The sequence below is a fragment of the Mastacembelus armatus genome, chromosome 21 (genome assembly GCF_900324485.2).
Source record: "Mastacembelus armatus chromosome 21, fMasArm1.2, whole genome shotgun sequence".
NCBI lineage: Eukaryota > Metazoa > Chordata > Actinopteri > Synbranchiformes > Mastacembelidae > Mastacembelus > Mastacembelus armatus.
In genome coordinates, this window is record NC_046653.1 from 10,640,034 (window position 1) to 10,664,170 (window position 24,137).

The 24,137-nt window shown below is 38.3% G+C and overlaps 1 protein-coding gene across 3 annotated transcripts in view; it reads right to left on the bottom strand.

The window, feature by feature from the left end:
- Window positions 1-19,458: 19,458 nt before the first annotated feature.
- The window catches only part of epha3 (eph receptor A3), a 116,276-nt gene continuing 111,597 nt past the window's right edge, over window positions 19,459-24,137 (bottom strand). For all 3 annotated transcript variants that reach the window (XM_026295076.1, XM_026295078.1, XM_026295077.2), the window contains one exon: window positions 19,459-22,997. In XM_026295076.1, coding sequence (XP_026150861.1) covers window positions 22,892-22,997 — 106 coding nt within the window. In that variant the 3' untranslated portion in view covers window positions 19,459-22,891. The remainder of the gene's footprint in view (window positions 22,998-24,137) is intronic.

Genomic DNA, 24,137 nt, shown 5'->3' on the forward strand with positions numbered 1-24,137 from the left:
CCTTTGGCCTGTGCCCTCTCAGGTCACATCCTCCCTGTCCCTGACCTTCATAGTCAGAGCAGCCTTGGGAAAGCGTCAGTAGACTGATTTACCGATAAAGTGGACAGTAGAGCTCCAGAGAGGTCACCAGGGCACTGCATTGCTTCACTATCCCATGAACTAGGCCTTAGTGGTGATTTAATGATAGTTCTGGATCTTAAGACCAATGCCAAAGGACATGTGGGAGATATGCAGAAATCGGAGAAGTGTGTTGCAACAGAGTTATGTCTCCGTTTGCAGCTCCATCATCTTAGACAGTTCGAGATGGGAGAGGAACGGCTTCTGGTTCAGTTGTTGCCACACAATAATAATATACACAATTCAGTCTCTGGTTATCAGGACTAGAATATTTTTGTTTATTTGTTATTTGGCAGAGGCAACAGGAGTGGTGAGGCAAGTAGCTTAGTAGAAAAAAAAAGTTTAACCATTGTTTCTTATTGCTACTGGTTATGGTGGAATTTGGGGATTTTTTTTTAATTTGAAAACTATAAAGTTCTCATAAAACTATTATTTAATTCTGTTCTACAGACTGACTGGAACATAAAGAAGGAGACTATGAATTTAACATGATACTTTACTGGTCCCTGCAGACAAATTATTCCTCTCTTTCCCTCTTTTTACACATAGGTCAGAGGTTAGGGTCAACCACACTGCAGCACCACTGGAGGTGGAAAACGTTCAGGTCTATCTCAGAGATGGTCAAGTTGTAGATTTCTGGCATCTATTTGTTTTTCTTACATGGAGAATTTGTTGAGAAAGATAAAATAATATGGTTGTTACAATGGGAAAAGGAAAATCAGTTGGTGGTTCATGCATTGTGTAAACCATCAACTCATAACATACTTAAATGCTGTGTTTTTACTCAGAAATATGTATTTTATACTGTTTTACACTTCACTATCATCTGGTCAATTTTTGTTCTGTCCTCAATCAACAATACACAGGCTGAATACAAAGAACTAATACTGTTCTTTGCCTTGTATTTACCCTAAATATACATGCTCAAATGTAAGCTGTATTGAGTAGACATGAATGTAAACGCAGTAGACAACTAGTAAGCTGACATATGGTGCCAGAAAACAGTAAAAAATAAACTAAAAACAGAGATATGGAAATGCGCAGTATCTACAACAGAGTTTTATGGCAGGTTGGACTTTTACACAAATAACAGTTTCTCTCCTGAGACTAATACATGTGAAAACACATAGAGGTCTGGATTTAGATAAAACCCGATCTTCATGGATTAGCTTGACATTCTGCATTCCTCCTGTACATTATCAGAGTGCAGCTTTAACCTTGTGCATGTTTGTTTATCTGGCAGAGGGGATTAAACACATTTTTGTCAACACAACCATGTGTCCTTCCCTCCCTCTTAAGAGTTTCAAAAAGCCAATTAGCATCATCCATCTGCTATTATTTTTTTAGGCAGAAAGCACATGAACCTTGGCATCTCACTCACTTACTTACTCTGGCTGTTTAATTTGCTGATCAAAGCAGGAGTTAAAAAATTCTGTATACATGTAAGATGTGCTGCATGTAGGATGTTAAACCTGCTATAATTGTCAGAGAAGAACAAGTTAAGCGGACCCACAACATTACAGATAGAGGTCAGGGTCGGTGCCAGAGGATTAGGAACGGATGGGCAATCAGTTCTGATACATGGGCATATATTTTTTTGTTACCTCACCTTTCATTAAGTGCATTATTACTACTATCGTCCTGCTACAGGAAAAATAAAAGATAAAGGTAGAGGGTGTAAATGTACTTCTGTAACGTGCATGAGCAAAGAAGCTCATGAGGACATGAGCTCAACATGTTTCACATACTGTAAGAAGGATTTATACTGTATATACAAGTAAACCCAGGCCCAGACTATGGGCCAACACATGCACAGCCTATACACATGAAAGGCTAAACATCAGCCATCCAAAGCCGGGCCCAGCACCAGCAGTCATTCATCCTGCATGCGCTTTGATCCAGAAACACAGACACAATTACAAAGGCGCAAACCACAACACGTTAACAAAGCACAGCGTTTTCTCAAAGCACATACACGTGTATTTATGTACTCACCATGAGAAGAGCTGGGGTCGACGGATGAGGCTCCTAAATATCCTCAACATTAGATAAAAGCTGACCTTGCACGGTCTCAGAGCAGAGACTGACTTAGGCACATGGGGGGGTCCTCACCACATAGGGAGCTTTAGGGCCAACACACCTAAAGTGGCCTTCAGTACTTTCCACTGTCGTGATTCCTGCTTGTTACTGTTTTGCAGCAGTTCTTCCTGATTCGTCAATTACAGCATTTGTTAAGCACATGGTGCGTTTTATTGTCGTTGCAGCCCAAACTGTCCCACAAAGGCACGACTCCATCTCCCCCGCTACGTGACCCAAGCCACGGTAATCGCGTTAGTCTCTGCGGCTCGGTTTGTCGTTAACTCTGGGTCCGGTACTTTCTTCCACCATGTTACATGTGAGTGGAAACGTTTTGGCGTCTACTTTGACTGACTTGTTGTCCTGTTGGCAGATTTGGCTCTAAAGTCAGCTGAGTTTAGGAGGGTTACGTTTTGTACATGCTACCTGTAGCACCTGAGCTAATCGTGCTGAGCACAAACACACCATCCCCTTTAGTCCCGCCCACCTGCCACATCAACCAATTAAGAAGATTGATTGGCAGGTCATCAATGCGGATATGGTAGTTGTTTTTAATTGGCTAGAGAGAGGATACACGAAGAAACAATTCATCCCCAAATTTGTTTGTTTATTTGTTTAGTTGTTTTTGTCAGTGAAAGAATTCAACTGAGTGGGCACAGTAACCACTTTGACCTGACCTGACCCCCTATCAATCAAACCAATCAAGTATAAATATATATAGTCATTATTGTAGACCTACTACATATATACAGTATGATGTGGTTTTGTTTGACAACAATACACTTTAGATAAACATGTTTAGACTAATGATATTTTATGAGACCTCTTAATATTAACATCCAACATACTTGTAGCATAGGGCGGCGAGGCAAAACAGTGGTTAGCACTCCCACATCTGTGCCTGCAGGGGGGTTCTCCTCTCTGGGTACCCCAGCTTCCACCCGCAGTCTAAACACATGCTTGTTAGGTTAATTGGTGACTTTAAATTGCCTGTAGGTGTGAATGAGAGTGTGACTCTCTGTCTCTATGCATCAGTCCTGTGATAGACTGGTCATCTGTCCAGGGTGTACTCCGCCTCTCACTTAATGTCACCTGAGATAGCCCCACTAGCCCCCCTTTACCTTGGATAGGAATATGGGGTATATAAAGGATGGATGGGTATCTTTAAGGATATGACCATCAATAATCAACAAAGAGAAATGTCCATCCAGTTACCTACCTACCTCTAAAACCCTCTAAAGCCTTACAGTTTAGACCTTTCCAGCTTCTGGCATAATACCAAACTGTATAAACCCGGTCAAAAAATGTTTAAAAATGCTGTAAAAAGTTCTTAATGTAGCTTCTACACTGCCTTCATGCTCCATCATGGTGGTCCTTGATTTACTGCCTTTATTAATCATATGTCAGTCCTTAATTCAGCCAGGGTAAGACAGACACAGAATTGTTCCATAAGGAAATGTAAGCCATTTGTGACATGTTTAGAAACAATGTCAAATCCCCTAATGACAGCATGTACTAAACAAACAGCTGAGCGCATGTACATGTTTTCAGTTTTGGTCATGTTTAGGGATTTACTCAAACAAACATCATCAGTTTTATTCCACTGATGCTTTGCTTTTTCCATGTGAGGGGCAAACCTCACACACCACACCACCACTCTTACTAAGAGGTTCCTTTCAAACTGTGATCTACACTATTTACATATAAGGACACTGACATGCTAACTAAAAAATTGCATAAAATTAAAGTGAATTAGTCATTATTTAGAAAAATGCCCTGCCTTACACAAAAATAATATCCACTCTGAACCCTTCTGTTCTTATGTTCTAATGGTACGTGGTGGCTTTAATAATACTTACTGTAAAAACTTGTTGGTATCCATTCTGATAGTTTCAAATTTAAGCTAACTACAGCCTTCTTCATGCATGCACATGCTCACATCGGAGTGGGATCTGAGTGTGAAAATCAGTGCCCTGTTTTTTTTTTCATCTTGTTTCGAGTAGCAACTGTTGTCTGATTGTTTTATACGTACAATAAAAGATTACACAGAATGTGCAGTGCAAACGCCTCCTCACAATCTCCTCACACACTTGCTACCAATATCACCTCCCTGTTTCCCTACATACACAACAACTGCAGCTTCACAACTGCGCATACACAACTGCAGCATTAAACATCAATAACGGATCAGCAAATCCCCTGCGACTCTCCAGCAGGCCAGCTCTTCGCACATTAAGGCAGCAGACATCATGCCAGCCGCATTGGCCACCACAGTCTGTTATAGTTATACTGCTTAGATTATAAAGTACAGTATAAACAGCTCTATCCACAGCTCGATCCGTGCAACAGACTTTCTGAAATGCAACAGTTGTTTTGACCAATCTGTAATAAGCATACTCAGCCTTAAGGCACGCATTAAACATTAACACTAGGTCTATAGAGGCCTGTAATCCAGCCTTATATTCTTTCATGCGAGCCAAGAGGACAATTTGTACGGCCCAGACTGAATTGAACAACACACATCTTGCTTGATTCTGAACAGAGCCACAGATAGTGCCACTTCAATGACAATACAAAGGCATTTGTTCACTTTGAGCATTGCTTTAGCATTATAATCATTGATAAAGTGCACACTTATTTACAAAGTGTATTACAAAATGATGAACTAATGTCTACCCTTAGAAAATGTAACAATGAATATGCAACTTGGCTAATAAAGTATATTGTGCTCTGGGGTTCTGAAGAACCAAATTACCCATATTTCTCTAGTGTTTGTTAAATACTGAGCATATGGATGATAATTTGGAGGAGGGGCTAATGTTGCAGGAGTGGCAGAGACGTTTTTTTGAATGTTTGGATGCTTATTTTCACCAGTATAACCTTTGTTGACAAGCTGAAAAAAAAATGAGATGAAAATTTGAATAGTATCTCATATACAAATATAAACAAAAATTATTCCACATATTAACCTTCAAGTACTTTGGTCAAGCTGACCTGTGTATGGATGGTGTACTCCTGCCTTTCACCCAAAGAGAGCTGGGATAGGCTCCAGCAGATCACCGTGACCCTGGTTAGGAATAAGCGAGTATAGATAATGGATGGATGGATGGATGTTTTGGTCAAGTACTGATCACTCTTTCAGTTATTTCTGCCCCCATTCAAAAAAAATCCTTTCATTTTCATTTATTAGGTTCAGATTTTGTCTAAGGGGTGTAATACAGTGGGTGATGTTGTCACTTTTAGCCCATTAATCACAGCATTTCCATTTCAATCCAATGTCTTTCAGCGATGTATTTGGAAATGAATGGTTGGGAAGCTCCCATGACACATCTCATGTTGCTGAATGCTAGTGAGATGATGGAATTCATAAGCTAACCACACTTCCCCTCTCTTTTCAGCAGACAATGATTGCTATGTAACCTCTGCTGTGGAAGCTTCCTGGAGATGGCTGATGATTACCCTACTCCTTAAAGTGTGTGTACGAGGGAGAAAGTGTCTGTGCATTTTTTGATGAGTGCACTGACTGCAGAGGTCTAGATTTAGGATATTATGACTTTTATACTGCAATTGTACTGTGATGATGGAAAAAATGAGTGAACCCGTCAACAGAAACACACACACACATACACACACTCACACCCAAAGCCTGGTCCTGTTTAACGTAAGGAATTAGGCTGCACTGCTCAGTGGTTTGCAGTTCAACTCTGGTATTAATTGAAAGCTGGATAATCTGCTTTATGAGGAGCAGATTTCAGAGGACATGTGATGTTAAAGTTCTTTTATATGTTTCCAAATTGTCCTCCATATGACTTGGTAACAAGAAGTAGAGGATGTTGTTATGAGTTTTGAGACCTCTACCACAGCTGCAGTATTTTTTAAAAGTTTTTCTGACCTTTTTTTCAGGGTTTGATTTTGAGGTGCTTTGAGAAACTCACTGAACATTTCTTACAACAAATCCTGAAGTAGTCTTAATGTCACATAATATTTTAAAATTGGAGGTCAGAGTGGAAGACTAGGTTGAGCTCCTGATTTTGACACTGGAAGCAATATCTCATCACATTTGATTCTTTTAACCATCAGTGATATTTTCCTAACCCTATGAAAATTGTTTAGAAAATGCTTACACTGCAGGACTTGTTTTTGTAATGATCATATGGATTTTTATAGAAAACACCTAAAAGCAACCTATTTTGTTATTTAGGTACACTATACTTCCCCCCATTTATTCTCATCTTTCTTCACCTAAATTCTAATACATGTAATAACATCTATTGTATAACATGAATTCAATAAAATACCACTTTTCACTGTAGTTCTTTGGGTTTACAAAAACAGTAAATCTGTAGCTTTCCCTGTAAAATAAGTTAAAGAGAATACCCAGTATACAATAATAAAAAGTGACATTATATGAACAATGAAAGCAAACAGACAAAGACATGCAAAAAAAAAAATAAGAGTATGTGATGTTAAAACAAAACAAATGTCACTCAGTTAAAAATATAAGGAATACAACATGTAAAACATGTTTTAATATGCAAACCCAACATGACAACCTAAGAGACAATTAAAAGAATTAATTTAATCAAAAATAATTAACAGTTAAATCAGCAGCAAAACATCATAAAATCACAAAATAACAATTAAAATGTCAGTTTTGTAGCTAAAAATCTTTGTTAAATTATATTTTACAATGTATTCCACAATATAGATATTAAGTTTGTTAGAAAAAGAAATATATGATGAAAATTCAAATGATAACAGTGGAAATACCTGGAGGTATGGTGATCAGACAATTTCTGTTGCTGCTGAAAATGTCTCTTAAATGTGAAGCATGGAATAAGGATAGATGAAGAAGCTGCAAAAGTAAAACAAAGAAAACAAACAGATAATTAATTTAAACATTTGCAAAACTGTAAGAAGATATTGCCATTTATTTTCCAAAGTTCATCAAGCTACAGACATTGTTCATTTTGGTTTATGACTGTGAATGATAACTGAGGTAAAGAAGGATGAGTTATGATATGCAGTACTTTACACCACTAAATATACCAATCAATAAATAACTACTCATTTTCTAATTTGTAAACCTAACATGTCATAAAGTTAACAAACAATGAAACATTTGGTGACTGAGTTTACAAGTAACTCACTGAACTGTAACATCTTAATGATTAGTGCAGCCTTAAAATTTGATGGACAATACAGTAGATATCTAAATATATCCAAGTGTGTTTTTTTTTCTTTAAAGTGTCTGGATTAAACAGAAGCAGAGTCTGGAGAGATGGTGACAGAGTACAAATCTGCCTCCGACTGTGATTCAAGCCCACATTATGTATGAAATACTATATTGAGAAGCCAAATATGCTTGATGGCATAGTAATTAGGAGCCATATATTTTCCTGAGCAATGTGACGCCAGAATCATTACCGCCTATTGCCCTGATGAATGTTTCATGAGACTTAGTAGTTATGAATATATTTGTTCACATTTTGCATGTACATATTAAAATTATGGAAAGTTCCACTGAAAGGTTTTTTGAGAACATTTAAAACTGAGCTGGTGACCAGTCCCTGGCATCAGCTCTAGCTTTGATTTTGGCAAAAACAAACCACCAAAAAAACAAAAACAAAAAAAAAACTAAATGAATATGTTAATAAGTTGTGGCATCTTTTTCTGTTGTGGTTCCTTTTTTACTCTGTCAAAAGAGAAATGATGCAGAAATTACTGAATTCCTGAGTGATTTTGTAGTCTTAATAACACTGGCACACAATGTCATCTAGGTTCACTCTAAACCTTCCATTTTTTGTACAGTATGGGCCTTCAGTATAAAAGTCTGTTTATGTCTCTGGATCAGTGAAAGTGTTGTGAAAACAGTGAATTTAGGTCAAGTGGGAGGAAATATAAAATGTGACAAAGCTCATGCAAGACATATGCAATACAGGATTTAACATATGTGACATATGTTTGAATATGTACAGTATGTCCCTATCTCTCTCACATGGTCACACATAAACGGTGGTGCAGGTGCAGCTTTTTTGACTGATGAATGTGTAAGTGTTTCCAAAGAGCAAGAGGCTCTGTGGCAGCTGTCACTACATACACTGTTAACATGAAACTCTCCATCCTGCTCTCCCTTCCCTTTGTTGTTCCCCGCTTCTCTCCGGCCTAATTTCTCTGCCGCTTCTGTCTCTTCTCTGTCTCTCTTTCCACTGTGGCTGAGCCATGCTACATTGGCTCTCATCCCGGGGAAAGAAATGCCAACTCTAAAGGTGCGATAACAAGAATAAAACTCCAAGACTTGTAAAACTATGGTCCATAGCTCTCTATAGGGCAGTGTGAAAAGCAATCTGTAGTGGTTTTGGGGTTGAGACCAGAAAAAGGAAGCAGCTGCAGCTATGCCAGTGCCAGGGCTACATTTCTATCTCTACACATTGACAGAAACTTCAACAATTGCCCTAGAGCCCAGCCTCAAAATATGATTAGCATGGACCCAGATGATAATGGCTTTTACATGTAATTACGCCAAAGGGGGAATTACCCAGTGTATGGGAATAATGTAGCTGGGGGATGAGACAATTGCTTGCTAATGTCTGTTGTTGTTGGCCGACCCACTGGAAATTTGTTTATTATAAGGTTTTATATTCAGACAGCCTGCATCTGTAGTAAATCATGTGATGGATATTCATCAAAAAAAGTTATGCCTTTTCATCCAATTAGTGAATGCATATCCACGTTTCCACAATATCCAGCAAGACGTGGAAAATGCTTACTAAATGACATCATATTTTGGCAGGTCAATATATCAGCTAAACCTTATTCATTTAACTTTATTCATAAATATCACTTCCACAACACTGCACTGTACTCCTGTCCTGAATCGGAACGGTTATGAAGTGCCGGGGCTTCTGCCTCATGAGGCCTGAGTTTTCACTGGGATTCAGCTGCATTGTCTGGGGGTGTTGGGTAACCCTGAGTCAGAGCTCTGTGGCTCGTCTTGGTGTAAACAGATGGTCTGAGCTCTGATGACTAGTTTCTGATCTCACCCAGATTGGGATTCAGGCTGTCAGATGAGATTTCCAAGCTCTACAGAGGTGAGACAACTGAAACTGAAATATGTGGAGTATAAATAAAAGACCAGGACTGATATTTCCTTGGAAAATTCCTCTATAAATCATCACAAGCTCTAATGTAAGAAATCAGTGTTTTATACATGTAACACAATGAGTATCGTTCTACTATTTTTCTATCCATCTTCAGATTTACAGCAAAACATTCAACCTTAAAAACTGTTTTGGTTAGTCAATAGGACTTCGATAAGAAAACATACACAACTACTGATAGTTTTTAAAAGAGAACAGTGTGTTATATATTTTATATTTTATTTATGTAGATTTATATATTTTATGAACAAGATTTGAAAGGCAATCTGAAATTCTCAAGTTGCTATTGATTAAAAATAATCCAGCTAAATGTCCTTTTTATTTTTTCTTGGCAGCATAAACCACTGGTTAGGCTTTTTGGCTTTTGAACAATAAAACAGCATAACATATCTACCCTTCATAACATGGTTTCTGATTTCTATTTATTTGTGAGGAGTTACATTCATGAGTGCTTTTTCCAACCAAACATCTCATATTGTGATGTTAGAATAACCGGTCAAGGCTCTAAGAAATGGGAGTATTGAATATTTAACAAACAACTAAAATTAAGGTCTTTGCATTTTCTTCCTCCCTTTTCCCTCAATTTTTATCTAGTGACCTAATTTGAGCACAGACATGTCCTTTTTGCTATCAGAGAGTAACTGCCTTAAATGAAAGCCAAACTCCCTTAACCTTTACACACACTGTTCACCTTCCTTCACATTCCTCATGCACTGATGATGTTCTTCCATCGTATGATTACACTGTGAAAACAGCGCATATTTTTTGTACAACAAATGATGGAGGAAGAAGGACTTTCCAAGTAGGATGAAGTGATTATTCCTTTAAGCTATTTTTGCTCCTAGAATTTACAAGCTTGACGAGGGCTGTGTCTCCAAACAAAGCGGCTTAATACGATAGAAATATTCCTCTCGATCTCATTTTCAGATGGGAGATAAGGGAGGAAGGGAGAGTTGGGGAGTTTGTGTGGAGTGTGTACTTGATCAGACTGGACCTTTACAAAGAACTCTCCTCACATTTTCCGTCCAGAGAGGCCGAGTCGCTAGCAGACCATCACATCATTATAAGGAATTTGATAACCATTCCACCGTTATAAGGGAAAGTAGGCAAACTGCCCCGTGTGCGTATGTACAAGTGTCTGTCTGAGTCTTATCTGAGAGTTTGCAGTATTTCAGTTCACCAAGGTGTGGTCCAAACTTAAATATAAGATTTAATCAGTGGCTAACGTTAGTCTTGTATTACTACTTTTTAATTCTTCTTCTGCTCTTGTATTTAAACAGGTTTTCTTCCTCATTGACCCTTTAAAAAACTTCGTATATTTGTATCCTGTGTGATGTGTTGTAAGTCTATAAGTGGTTTGTCGATTTTCTTATCTTATTCAGTCATATGTTTCTCTCTGATATGGTAAAAACACCCATTATATTGAAAGCTATTTTTTGTCCAATAAAAATAGACAGAAACTAGAAAATATTGAAATAATAAATATGCTCTAATTTTTTCACCTTTACTTAATCACACACATTTGTTTGCTACTCTCACCTTAGGGATCAATTAACTTTCACATCTGACACTATAATTGCTATTTTTTTCTTTTTTGTATGGTTTCTTTAAAGCAGAGGTGGTGATTGTAAATTAATAAGTGGCTTACAGAAAGTTGCTAGTTCGAAGCCTTTTCCTGTCAAACCCTATTGTGTGACACGATTATTAGAAAACACTTCATTTCAAGATCAGAACTAACTCCAGTCCTCAGCATCTATTTGTAGAAGTGTGATTATGTATAAATATAAAGCAAAGCAATGCTGGACATATCGCACAATTAAATTAATAGAAACACTGAGTGAGATATGAGTTCTGTCATTTTCCAAACATGGCTAAAATCCTCGGTAATACTACTGCAAAACATGTTTCATACCTTAATGAATAATTTCCCGTCCATACAGTATATGTAGGTATACATGTATTGAAACGTGATCAATAAAGCAAAAAGGCTTTTATTGCCCATAAATGTTAGGGTAGTTCCTCCAGTGGCCTAGTATAAGATTGTATTAACAACATAATGCCTCCATTAGGACAAAGTGTCATCTTACCAAATCAATACCAACATGTCTGACAGTCCCCACGAGTCTGTGTGTCTGACTATCTGTCCCCCGCTAACTGTACAAGTCATTAGTGAATTACAGCAGCCACTTCCCTGAACTGTTTGGACGCTTGTAACTGGAGAGGAAGTTAGAATCAGAGAGCATGAAAACCCAGCTGATACTGCCTTGCTTGTTAATGTTGTTTTCCCTCTTATGACTGTCACCGGACATGGAAAGGTTTTATCATTTCTCAATGCAAAAGTGAGTTCCATCTGGTTTATGAAGGCCCTCGCTGGGTCAAAAGCCTTTCTAGATGTACACAGGTGCACATGTTGACACAAACGCAAAAAGTCTCACAAAAAATGTCCCATGAATGCCAGTCATACTTCAAATGTTCACGTCAATTTAGAACTATACCCTAAAGCACACACTTACAGCCGTTCTCTGCACACACACACATGCGCACACACACAATAAGGTCCCCATGAAAGGAGGGCTGAGATCTGAAGAGTCTTAACCAAGTTTGACAGTCAACAGCCCTATTAAAGCTGGCCCTGCTGCAACCAAACACAGCGGTAATTGTAAATGTCAGGCAGAATTAACACAAAAGTAAATAGCTTTACTTTCCTTATGCTGGTACATGAGAGGGAACAAGGGAAAAACAGTACATCAGAGCCCTATGACAATCTTAAACAAGTCAATCGACTAGCTTTATAACATGCATAATTTTGATCATAAGGAGAATATGATCCATACTCAAAAGCACCAAATTATGCATTTTGGCTTTAGAAGCAGATTACACATATGTGAACCATGTAACGTTTATGGCTTTTCAACAGAACCTATTTACATTACCATTACAGTTGTATGCATTTTTCCACCTTCTGGTCGTCAGCATGATCACACTGCAAACGAAATGAGTGGGGCTAACCCAGGGCTGGACTCCCCTACATTCCTGCAGGACTATTGCGGTATGACTGACTGACTGGTTGGCTGGCTGACAGATGGACTGTGGTAAAACCTGAACTGGCTTACTTTGGGGAAAGGCCGGAAAGAACTTGTCATGTCTTCTCTGCTGACAAGGAAACACACAAGAGGACAAAGGAATAAAGGGGGAGAGAGAAAAAAGAGACAGAACGTGGGAGAGATAGAAATCTCACTTTATGCACTATGTGGAAGCATTCATGCATGGATGCTTCACAGTCTCAGCAGTATGTTGGCTTTTGTCATTTGTTGTTTTCACTGTGTTTTGTCCCAGTTGTTTGGGCACAGATCTGGTGATGTGTTCACTGGTTAGGTCATGGTTACTGCCCTGAGTCCTTCTAGAGTGGGTATGGATTAGCTTATGATTGTTCGGGGAAGAGCGACCCACACAGCAGCTACATCTGCAAGACTCAGAAAACAAGAATTCCTACAAACTACACTCACTCACAGTCATGACATCCTAAAGACTTCAGCTCTAGTGAAGAAATATAAACTGAGGAGTGGCATTGCATGGCAGAAGAGCCAAAGCTTATAACTCAGGATGAGATTACATGAGATCGCATGTGTGGGATCACTGAAAATCTTTGAGGACTTGCTCAGTATTAAGCTGTGCTAGGAATCTTTGTGCACAGCTTAATGTAATATATAGTGCATTTGTTTGACTAGGGAAGCACTTGCATTTTTTAATTCTACAGTGTTGGATTTAACTTTATGTCTTTGCAAATAATGTTCCAACAAAAATGACAAATTTGTCTTCAAAAAGATAAAACAAAAACATTTATTTTAATATATATATGGGACATAATTTTAGGCATAGAGGAACTATAAAGGCAATAATAAGTTATAAACAGACCATTAAAAGATCCATTTGTGTTATAGTTTATTATTTTAAACTGAAGCCTGTTATTCTTTTTCAGGCACGCTTTATATCTCTAAGTCACCAATAATTTGTCAAAGAAACTTAAATTCTAGTTGAAGTCGGCCACTTTGAGCAAAAAGTGGTACAGACATTTTCCACAAAAATATGTCAACCCACCCGAGAATAAATACAGCCATTGCTTAACCACTGCAGCAGATGGTGAGCGCTGGCTGTGACATCTTCTGGAACTTCGCTGTTTAAGTCAAAAGTGGCATTAGCACGTGGCCTCGCAATTCACAGAGGCCAAGCTGAGCGAGAATGGAATGAAAAGTGCTAGAAACACCAGTAGTCAAAGAGAGACCTTGTCAGAAATGTATCCCTGTGCCCATGGCCCTCGACCCCAATCATAAAACTCACAGACACAGAGGAAACCCACCAGTAAATCAGCCTGTCACTGGCTCTCACACAGTGGGTTTGATCCTGGTGATATATAGCTTTAATATGTGGATGGGAAGATAGGGCAATGGAAAGGATGTAAGGCAGAGAGAGAGAAAGAAAGCTAGAGAGAGCTCATAGCGATTGATTTTTTAGTTTTTGTGAAGGTGTATCTATGCATCAGGAGAACACAACACTTTTTATACAAATAATAACAAAATGATGCCATTTATCTGATAACACTGCAAACATTGCCTTTAAAATTATATCTAATAGCATGTTTGATTCTAAATCAACTCATTAGCCTCGTAATGCACAGATTCAGTCTGGCTCAAGGTGAATCCAACAAAAACAATTCAAATGAAACACAAATAAAGCACAGAGGAACTGATCAACAATGTTAACAAGATTAGACAAAATGTAATAGATCCCTAACAGGAAAACAGATATTTTCTTTCCCAAAAGGAAATAGTAATGAGATACAGCAAGTAAAGATAAAATACAAACAAGAACACAATCACAGTGTTAAACACAACATGAAAGCCGATTAAGTCTTCAGGCCATTGAGGCATGTAACACATGTATATACAGGACATCTATGCCATCGATATCCATTAAACACACATTTATATATTTAAACCCTTCTAACTGTTTTCTAAAAAATTATTTATGTCTGAGCAATATTGACATATCAGTATTAGAAATGTATGTGTATCCACAGACATGCATACTGCATGCAGAATTTAAAAAACAAAAACAGAAGTAGGTTTACTTGCTTCCAAACTTTACGCCACACCATGTAATTCTTCTCGGTCAAAAATCTGTAAGAGCTGGATATGAAGTAAACAAAAGCTGTGTTATTCTGAAATAAAGATTGTCACACTCAACTCTGTGAAATTAATTTGTGTGAATGATGCAAAGAGTGTGACAGCAATGGAAATCGGGCTCTTGTTTAGCATCATAATTTCTCATCATGTAATAGAGAGGAAGATAGGAGGAAAGAAAGGAGAAAAAGAGAAAGAGATTCCTATTCACCTCTGTTAAATCAATACTAATAAGCTGTTGATGACTACAAATTGATCTTAATTGACAGAACTGACATGGAGGGCAAAACAGTGAGGCGAGAAGATGAGAGAAGCAAGGGAGAAGCAGAAAAAGGCAGAGACCAAGCAATGCATAGTGGACTAAAAAAGTAAAAGGGAAGGGAAAGTGGATCGAACGAAAGGCAAACAGAAAGGGATAGAGCTTGAGAGAGGGAGAGAGAGGGAGAGAGAGGAAGGGATGACAGAGTGCTGACATCAGAGGGCCAGCAGTCCCTTCACATCACTCATGGAAAATCAATTCTCCCTGGTATGGACAACAGTGTCAACAGCAGGCAGGACCAGCAGCGTCGCTTCAGAACATTAACATTAGTGGACAGAATGGGAATAGCACAGGATCTTCAGGTTTACAGGGGTAATTATGTAGAAGGTTTAGGGTGAACACATGCTAGTTTGCTAATATGGAATATACAAAATATCTTCTGTTTTTTTTTTCATTTCAGTATAAAAGCTACATTTGTATTTTTATACAGTTACTGTACTATATGTACTGTATTAAATCCACAATGTAACAGTATAATTGAATTTGACATATCTGTTTTTTCTTCTTCTTTTGTTCTCAGTGTGACAGTGAGCACCATGTTTCTTCTTTATCTTTTCACATGGAATTACTTCCCCAGACCAACTAGTCAAAAAATGCTATAAAATCCAAAACAAATTAATTAATTAATTAATTAATGGACACAGAGAACACAAAATTATTTTATCAGAGTAACACAGGCTAAGCACATTTCTACGTACAACTTCATTGTTCTTGATAGTGATTCTGGTCTGGGGTTTAGTATGATCGAACCATTACTTTTCAGTTAAAAAGACAAATATGCTGTATTTGATATCTCCGCTTTCTTCTGTGATGGCACCATTTGTTAAAGTGACAGAAGTGACTTGAACGCCGCAGTCTAGGGACCTGTGTGTGTGTGTGTGTGTGTGTGTGTGGGTGTGTGCTGTGATGATAACTATGTGTTACTTTAGCTAAAGGTAAAAATCAAATGATTGAAGAGTTGTGGGTTCCATAGAGAGCACAAACAGCACAAATCTAAACACCCAGCATTCATCTCTGTCTTTACATGTGTACATGTGTGATACAGACAAACTTGTTGCAGCTTAGCGCTCCATGATGTGTACACGTGTACGTGTACATGTAAATATCCTCTTTTTTGCCAGCACTGCCTTGCTTTGTGTGTGCTCTTGGTTATTCTGAACAACAATGGAGAAGCAAGGTCTTTGTTTTTCCACTGTATACTGCCGCAGAGAGATAAACAAGGTGTGCAAGAAAAAGCCGACAGAGACAGTTAACACATGACATCCTGGTACTTTATCGGTGACCTCTGAACTCAGTAAGTGAGTTTATGAGGATGACATCCTCACAGCAGGTCTCAGGGGCAGGGCTGAGCCTTATGGGTTTACAACATGGCGTCAGTCCCTGCAATGCAGCTGCACACAGCTGGAGGCCAGTTCTTTTTTTTTTTTTTTTTTTTTTTTTACCAAGAACTGAGAGGAAAGAGAGGGGAGATAGAAGGATGTGGCCACAGAACTGGCTTCAAAGGGAGTAGACACCACAAAATGTGGAGGAAGGGATATGGGCCATGGTCCTACTGTTTCTCAAAAGAAAACTCAGGTGCATTTCTATCCACTGTAGTTAAGTAACTAAACATGCTTTAAAACAAACAGACAGCAAACGTGTGTAATAAGTCAAAAACTAGAATTAAAAATTAGAATTAGAATTTTTATATGATTTTTTTTTATCTTTCCTGCTGTGGAAAAATTTAAAAACATAAATAATCAAGCCAAAATTACAGAAGCACAACCATGGTAGAAATAATGTTTGATGTACAAAAATGAAATGAAATAAAATAAAATAAATGAAAATATGAAACAACATAGAAAAAACACTGGCTTCAGTCAACTTAAACATATATACCACAGCAGCAAAACTATCACTGATGGTTCATCTTGAGCCAATAGACACTGAAGCCCATACAGAAACAAGGCTGTTGAAAATCAGAAAAAAAGGAGCAGTGTCTTATTACAAGGCTGTATTTTGTATTTCTGATAATTGCTTATTACCACAGCTCAATGTGGGAAATGCATTTTACACACCACAACTTTGTTTTCTCATTATCATTACTTTCCAAGTGGAACTATGCTTTCTGAGTCAACTAGGGGAGCACATTTCAACAGTGCGCTGATAAGATAGCTATCGAATAGCGTTGATTCATCTTCTCCTGCATTATTGCATTATCAAATGCTATTGTTGAAAAAGTTGTTATTGGACAGAACTGACACAGGCATCACACTTTCAGCACACTTCAGCACATCTTCCATCCTCCTCTCCATGGCCTCATCTTCCCCACTTCCGCCCTCATGTTGTCTTTTCTATCACCCTGGTGGGTTCAGGGTAATGAAGGTTTTATAGATGAAAACAAAAATGAATTGGTGGCAATGTCAAGCATACTGTCTTCATTGTTTCCTGACTTGGGGAGGGCAATGTCCTGTTTTCTCTTTGTGCACATCTGCCTGGGAACATCTGGAAAATGTCAGCATTTCAACATTCAGCAGTGCGACCATCACTCTTTCCCCTTTCGAATCTCCTCTAGAGAGAAAAAGCAGATCTTCCATATTAAGATCATACAACAAATCAGCTCTAACCATGCGTGCTCGGAAACAAACTGCTCTATTAGATGTGGTCAAGGAAACAAGGAGGTGGCAGTGGGGTTAAAGGGATTAGAAACAGAGGCTGAGGAAGTTAAGTGGGGAACACATGTAAAAGAACTTGTGGAAGGAGGGTCAGTGTATAGAGGTTCAGTTAAATGTGGAGTAAAATGTGTTTCGTGTCCTGTAACCAGGTGTTTTATTAGACAATAACAGCAACCCCCAATTACATTCAATGATAAAGGTTTAAGACATTCAGTGCCAACATGCTGGAGTTGTGGATATGGTAAAAGAGCTGTGCTTAAGGTTTGGATAAAACACTAACTAAAACATGCGTTTAATTAATTTGAAGCTTTTTGATGCCACAATGTAACAAATTTTAGTGTAGAAATATATTGAAATACTGTTGTGGCTGTGGTTGTCAGTATTCCACTGTGTTTTTACAGTGGGTGGGTACTATATTTCCACAGTTAATTAACAATCAATTAACTCTTCATTAAACAAATATTTGCTCTATATATAACTACTATTGTGCAAAAACATTTGCTTAATAAAATAAGACCAACATGGCTTTTAGTGAGCTGACTGCTCACTGCGTGAGATAAAGATGAGTGATAATCATGCAGAGAGAAAGAAAGAAAAGAAAAAATGAGAGATAAAACAACTGGAGGGCAGGAAAACAATTAAAAAATTTTAAGGACAACTAACTTACCTTTCAAATGCTGAAACAAGATATTGTGCAGTGTCCATCCTTGAGTATGAGCACCTTCATCACAGGGCCCAATGCAGAATAACTTTTACAGTCTAAAACAGAGAAGATACCTGGCTGCATAATGTGGCTGCATAAAAAAAAACTTTAATTAAATCTGTATTCACTGATTGAAATCTGTTCTTATTTACAAACAAGGATGGAAAAATACACCAGTAAAATATGTTGTTTAATTAAAATGTGTTATTATTTGGTGTGTCTTAATTGACTTAAGTTTAGATGCAACTAATTAAAAAGCAGACAAATGAAAACAACTAACCTGGGGCTGCAAGCAGGTACAACCACTCTTATAAACATATATTAAATATTCAAACTTTCAACTACTAAAGACACATCTGAAAACCATGTTAATATAAATTAACCTAGATCACAAGTTAAATAGTTATATTCACATAGAACTTTGATTTCACAGTATGACATTACTGACCTTTATGCTGGATTCAGGAAAGGAGGAGAAATAAGGTTGATTATATGTTGGTTGTTGCATGTGACTCATTCCATTTCAGCTGCAAAAACGCAATTACTGCATCATACAGTCAGACTTAAATAGTACTAAGAATAATTTTCATTCATTCATTCATTGTGTATACCCGCTTACTCCTATTTAGGGTCATGGGGTTCTGCTGGAGCCTATCCCAGCTCTCCTTGGGTGAAAGGCAGAATAATTTTTCCTATATTTAAATATTCTTTTTAAGACTTCTTGCTCAGGTTGAATTTACTTACTGTATTTCTGTACTGTATTTGTACAGTACTGTATTTCACTTACTGTATATATCACTCTTCTTTGTAATGTTTTACCCTAGCTTGTATTTGTTGATTCATAAGAGTGCGGTCTGTGATGAAGTCTGTTCTTGGCTATAAATCACTTTTCTGTGGCCCCCTTTCCTGTTCATATGGATTGCCTGTGAACTCTGTGATTTGAAACAACTGTCCTGTACATTACTTATGTCAGTCAGATGATTACTGGCTTTTATCATGAAGAAAGAAAGACCAGTCTAAGGAATGTAGAATAAGAAAAAGAAGACTTTTTCCTTTTGGATGTTTGATGTCCACTTTTCATCTTTTATATCTAGGAGACTACACTTACATGATAAAATAAAAACACTGGAGCAGATCTATCATCATCCATTTTTTGGAAAATATTTTGGGAATATTTATTATAAAAATATAAATGTTTCCACTACAAATCATTTTACATTAGTAGACAAGGCCATCTACATTTGCACACGTAAACTCTCACACAGACACATGGGTCAGTCTTGAGACAGAAAATGAAGAATCTGGATGTAGGATGCATAACAGTATTGCTCTCTCAGATGTCCCAGGTTTAAAAAGTAAGTCAAAAACCAAAACACAGATAGCACTGACATAATTTACTGTATGCTAAAAAAAAAGACAATTTAGCTAAATAATGTTAACAAATAAATAATAATGTAATTATAATTGCCTTTTTATTGTAAAAAAAAAAACAAAGCTGACAATTATAATTCAAAATAAGATAAAATATAATACAGATGATTTTTTCTCTTTTTTTAATTAAAAATGTTGCAAAATTTTTATTTATTCTTTTATACATACACACATTTTTACAAAGAGGGATGGTCATGTACATATAGTGGGTTCTGTAGTGCTAGTTGCTATAATTATGATGGTTTATATTATGTACATGCTAATTAGGACACATAGCAGCAACAGCAGCATCCACAGGTAGACCAGGTAACAGATGACTGAATGACACATGGAACAGGGCTGGGTTTCCCAAAAGCACCAATATCACCCCTGTCCATTAGAGAAGCTTAGTCTGCAGCCAAGGCAATACCATTTCTAATCAAAGTGCTCAAATACTGTGTAGTAAGTGCTTGGAACAAACTTAAAGATAGCCTCACTGTGCTTAAATATTACCCATCCAACTGCACCAAATACCAAAATGCCAGTTTAGAAATACTGGCTATGTGTTGTGCTGAGGGATTGACTGGGTGACATCAAAGCAGAAGACTTGCATCTTTAAGTATGTACTCTATTGTATAAAGTTCCTCTAAGTTCCAAGGTGCCTTTAGGAAATCCCAACCTGGATATACACTGATCAACCACAACATTAAAACCACCTGCCTAATACTGTGTACAGTATGTCCCCATTGTTCCATCAAAACAGCTCTAGCATACTGAGGCATGGACTCCACAAAGCCTCTGAAGGTGTCCTCTGTTGTCTGACAACGATGTCAGAGTCCTGTAAGTTGTGAAGTGGAGCCTCAATGGATCAGATTTTCAATTGGAATGAGATCTGGGGAATTTGGAGGCCAAGGTAACATCTCAAACTCTTTGTCATGTGCCACTACCATCAGAGAATACCTTTGTCATAAAGGGGTGTACTTGGTCTCCAACAAAGTTTAGGTTGGTGGTTGGTATCGAGGTAACATGCACATGAGTGCCAGGACCCAAGGTTTTCCCTGCAGAACTTTGTCCAGACCATCACATTGCCTTTAACAAGCTTGCCCTCTTCCCACATTGCTTCCTGGTCTCATCTCTTCACCTGGTAAACAATGCACATGCACCCAGGTTTCCATGTGATGTAAAAGAAAATGTGATTCATCAGACTAGGCCACCTCCTTCCATTGCTCGATGCTCTAGTTCTGACACTCACATACCCACTGCAGGTTCTAACAGCAACAGTGAGTGACAGACGTCGGCATGGGTGCTGTCACCAGTCTGTGGTGAGCCTGGGTACCTGTGACCCTGGTGCTGGTTCACCAGTTGCCTGTCCTTGGACCACTTTTGGTAGATACTGACACTGCATCTTGGGAACCCTCCACAAGATCTGCTCTTTTGGAGATGCTCCTGATCCAGTCACTGAGCCATCACAATTTGGCTCTTATCAGAGTCGCTCAGATCCTTATGCTTCCCCATTTTTCCTGTTTCCAACACATCAACTTCAAAAACTGACTGTTCACTTGCTATCTAATATATCCCCCACCTAGAATTGTGCCACTGTGACAAGATAATCAACCATCATCCATTGGCTTTAATGTTGGGGCTGATCAGTGTATGTTGTCATAGGATACTATCTCAGAAAACAATTTATTGGAAGTGTTGCATCACTTTCAGGGTGTTTCCACACCTTGTTAGCTTAGGGCCATGATGAATAACCCAATGCTCCTATAAGAAGATGGAAAAAGACCACAGAATGAAAACAAAGAGTTTTATGCTTTTTGACCCCATCATGAACCAACCCAACTATAGGAGGCACTCTGCTTTTTGCATTAAACACACCAGGATTTATAGATTAAGAGCTAATTAAGAATAAAGTCATTTTTTTAAAAGCCAGTTTCCAATCAAAGAAGAAAATGATCCCCCCATGGCTTTTGTTAATAAATTGCCCTTTCAGACCAATGTAAACAGACTATAGACTTGTTGGTCTAACCTGATTCAACAGAGAATATATCTCACTCCTTGAAAGGGAATAAGACCTAATGTTTTGAAGAATTGATGATGCTATCCTGCCTTACCTGAACAAGAAACAAATAAGAAAATTAAAAACACACTTCTATTTAACACTTCAATACACCAACATCTGAATTGAGGCTTGAATGACACTGCTTCTTTGTCCTCCCATCACTGTCCATCTTTCAGCTTCCCCTTTTCATGCTCACATCTTTTGTCCTTCGTAACCTGCCTCTGCACCATCTCTCTTTCTGTTGTTAGAGAAACTAGAACGAAGAGCGTGTACATCCTGAGATTTCACACAAAGGGCGTTGGGTTGAGGGACCAGCACAATAACTGTACAGTATCTGTTTGTAAGGACATATAACACAGAAGCCACCATAAAGAAAATTCTGCATGTGTGAAGTGTGTTATGGCCCCTGTACCTTCAAAGCACAGCGATCACTACATTATACATGTGACAGACTCATGGTTTCCATACAATGAGCCTATTCAACTAATTATCATAATTATTGCTTTAATGTGACATGTCTATTGAAAGCAAATGCTATAGGTTAGAGCTACTGAGTAAAATGGCTCGGTTATTGTCTAGGTGTGTCCATACCAGCTCAAGCTTTCTCATGGATAGAGACAGTAAATGTAGGTAGTAACAACAAAATCTCACACCTTCATTAGTCCAGGCAGGATCCACATCCGGGTGAGGTGCTGCTGTCTACCATGTTCCTCTTCACAAAGCATCTCAGCGTTTCACCACCTCATTCCACAGGCTGGTGGGAGGAGACTGAGCATGCCTGTCCCCTTTTCACTGTGAAGGGAAGGCTATGCCATCCAGCTTAGCCAATAATGGAGAGCGATGACTTTATGTTAGTCCAGTCCATGCCCAGTATCCCAGTCCAATCCCAGTTTGTATCCCTGACCAGGTCTCACTGACCTTCTTGGCTTTCCTCTGCACTCCCTCTCTACCCTCCTATTAGTCTGTAAGGCATTTTAACTTGGGCATAGAGGGATGGAGGGATGAAGAGTCAGCCAGTTAACTAGCTCACAGAGCTGCACTGAACTCTTCCTGTTTCTTTTTCAGGATTTGTCTTTCAGCGCAACAGTGAAAGCCTGCATTTGAATCCTATTTTCATCCTCCTTTTCTAGTTTGGATACGCAACCTCTGTGTTAAGAGTGCGATTGGTAACCACAGTCTGACAGCACAGACGGACAGACAAGTTCATCTTTTAAACAGGTACAGGGCCGTTCTTGGTGTGGGAATCTAGGGCTTTGAGGCTGCTCACAATCTTCTTCTGCGGTCCTACAATACTCACTCCAACCTTTTTCAGATCCCTGATTTGTGAAAGAGATTAAGACAGAGATTTGACATAGAGGAGCATGGGGAGAGAAAAACAGAAAGTGTGCATTAGTGATTGAGAATGTGTCACCCATGTGATCTTTAATGACATGCTCCCAGTGCTGCGCTCTTTCCCTTGCAGTTGTCATGCATAAAGGACTGCATTTCCCAGAAGGCCACCGAGCTGCCATCTCTAATGGAAGTGTGTGTGTTGAGCAATGGGGAGGGGTATATACACTGACAATTGCTGTTATGACCCTGTCAGTGAAGGAAACAATGGCATGTGTGAGCCATGGTCTCAGAAAAAACTTTTCTGCATTTCATTGAACTGTTTTTTTTTGTGGTTTTTTTTGACAGAGAGAGGGAGGAGAGGAGCAGCACAGGATCATGTGTATATAGTATATAACACTCTGACTCAGGTATATCGGTTACAATGTTAAAAGCTCATAAAAGATTAGTTACTGTGCATGCATTCAAGTTTAAGATAAGCCAATTTGTTTAAAGGGCTATTGTAAAAAAAATTAAAGCTATATTGTCAGTTTCACATGTTCTGTGCATGATACAGATAAAACTACACACACTAGTTAGTCAGATTAACTACCATATCAAGCCGCTTGGCCAACATACAATAACAGCAGCTTTAAAATACATAGTTTATACACAGCAATACACACAGCATTGTTGATATTATAGTGCACAAGAAGTCACAGCACACATTAAGACTCTGCCTAGTTTATTACATTGATGTTGTATTAGTAGAAACAGTGGGGTTGCAGAGTGGTGGCACTTCAGCCTTTTGTTGTTAACAACTATCACAGGTAGGGTTTTCTTATTTGCAAGCAGAAGACTTAGTTTGTCAGAGCAGCCGAAATAGCAGAAAATTCAGAAACATTATGACCACCCAGAAAATCACAGACTTTGCTTCACTTTGTGCTACAATGTAAAGGGATAGTTAACTCAATCAATCAAGCAATACATTTAAATATGTACATAAAATAATGTACTGTGTTTTTCCACTATATAAAATTGATAATAATCAAATTAAAGCATTCTTCATATGTCAGTATGCAATCCTAGTCATGTTTGTGGCATTCCAAGACTCTGTACTTTGTAGTGATAACCTGTAGTGGCACGAA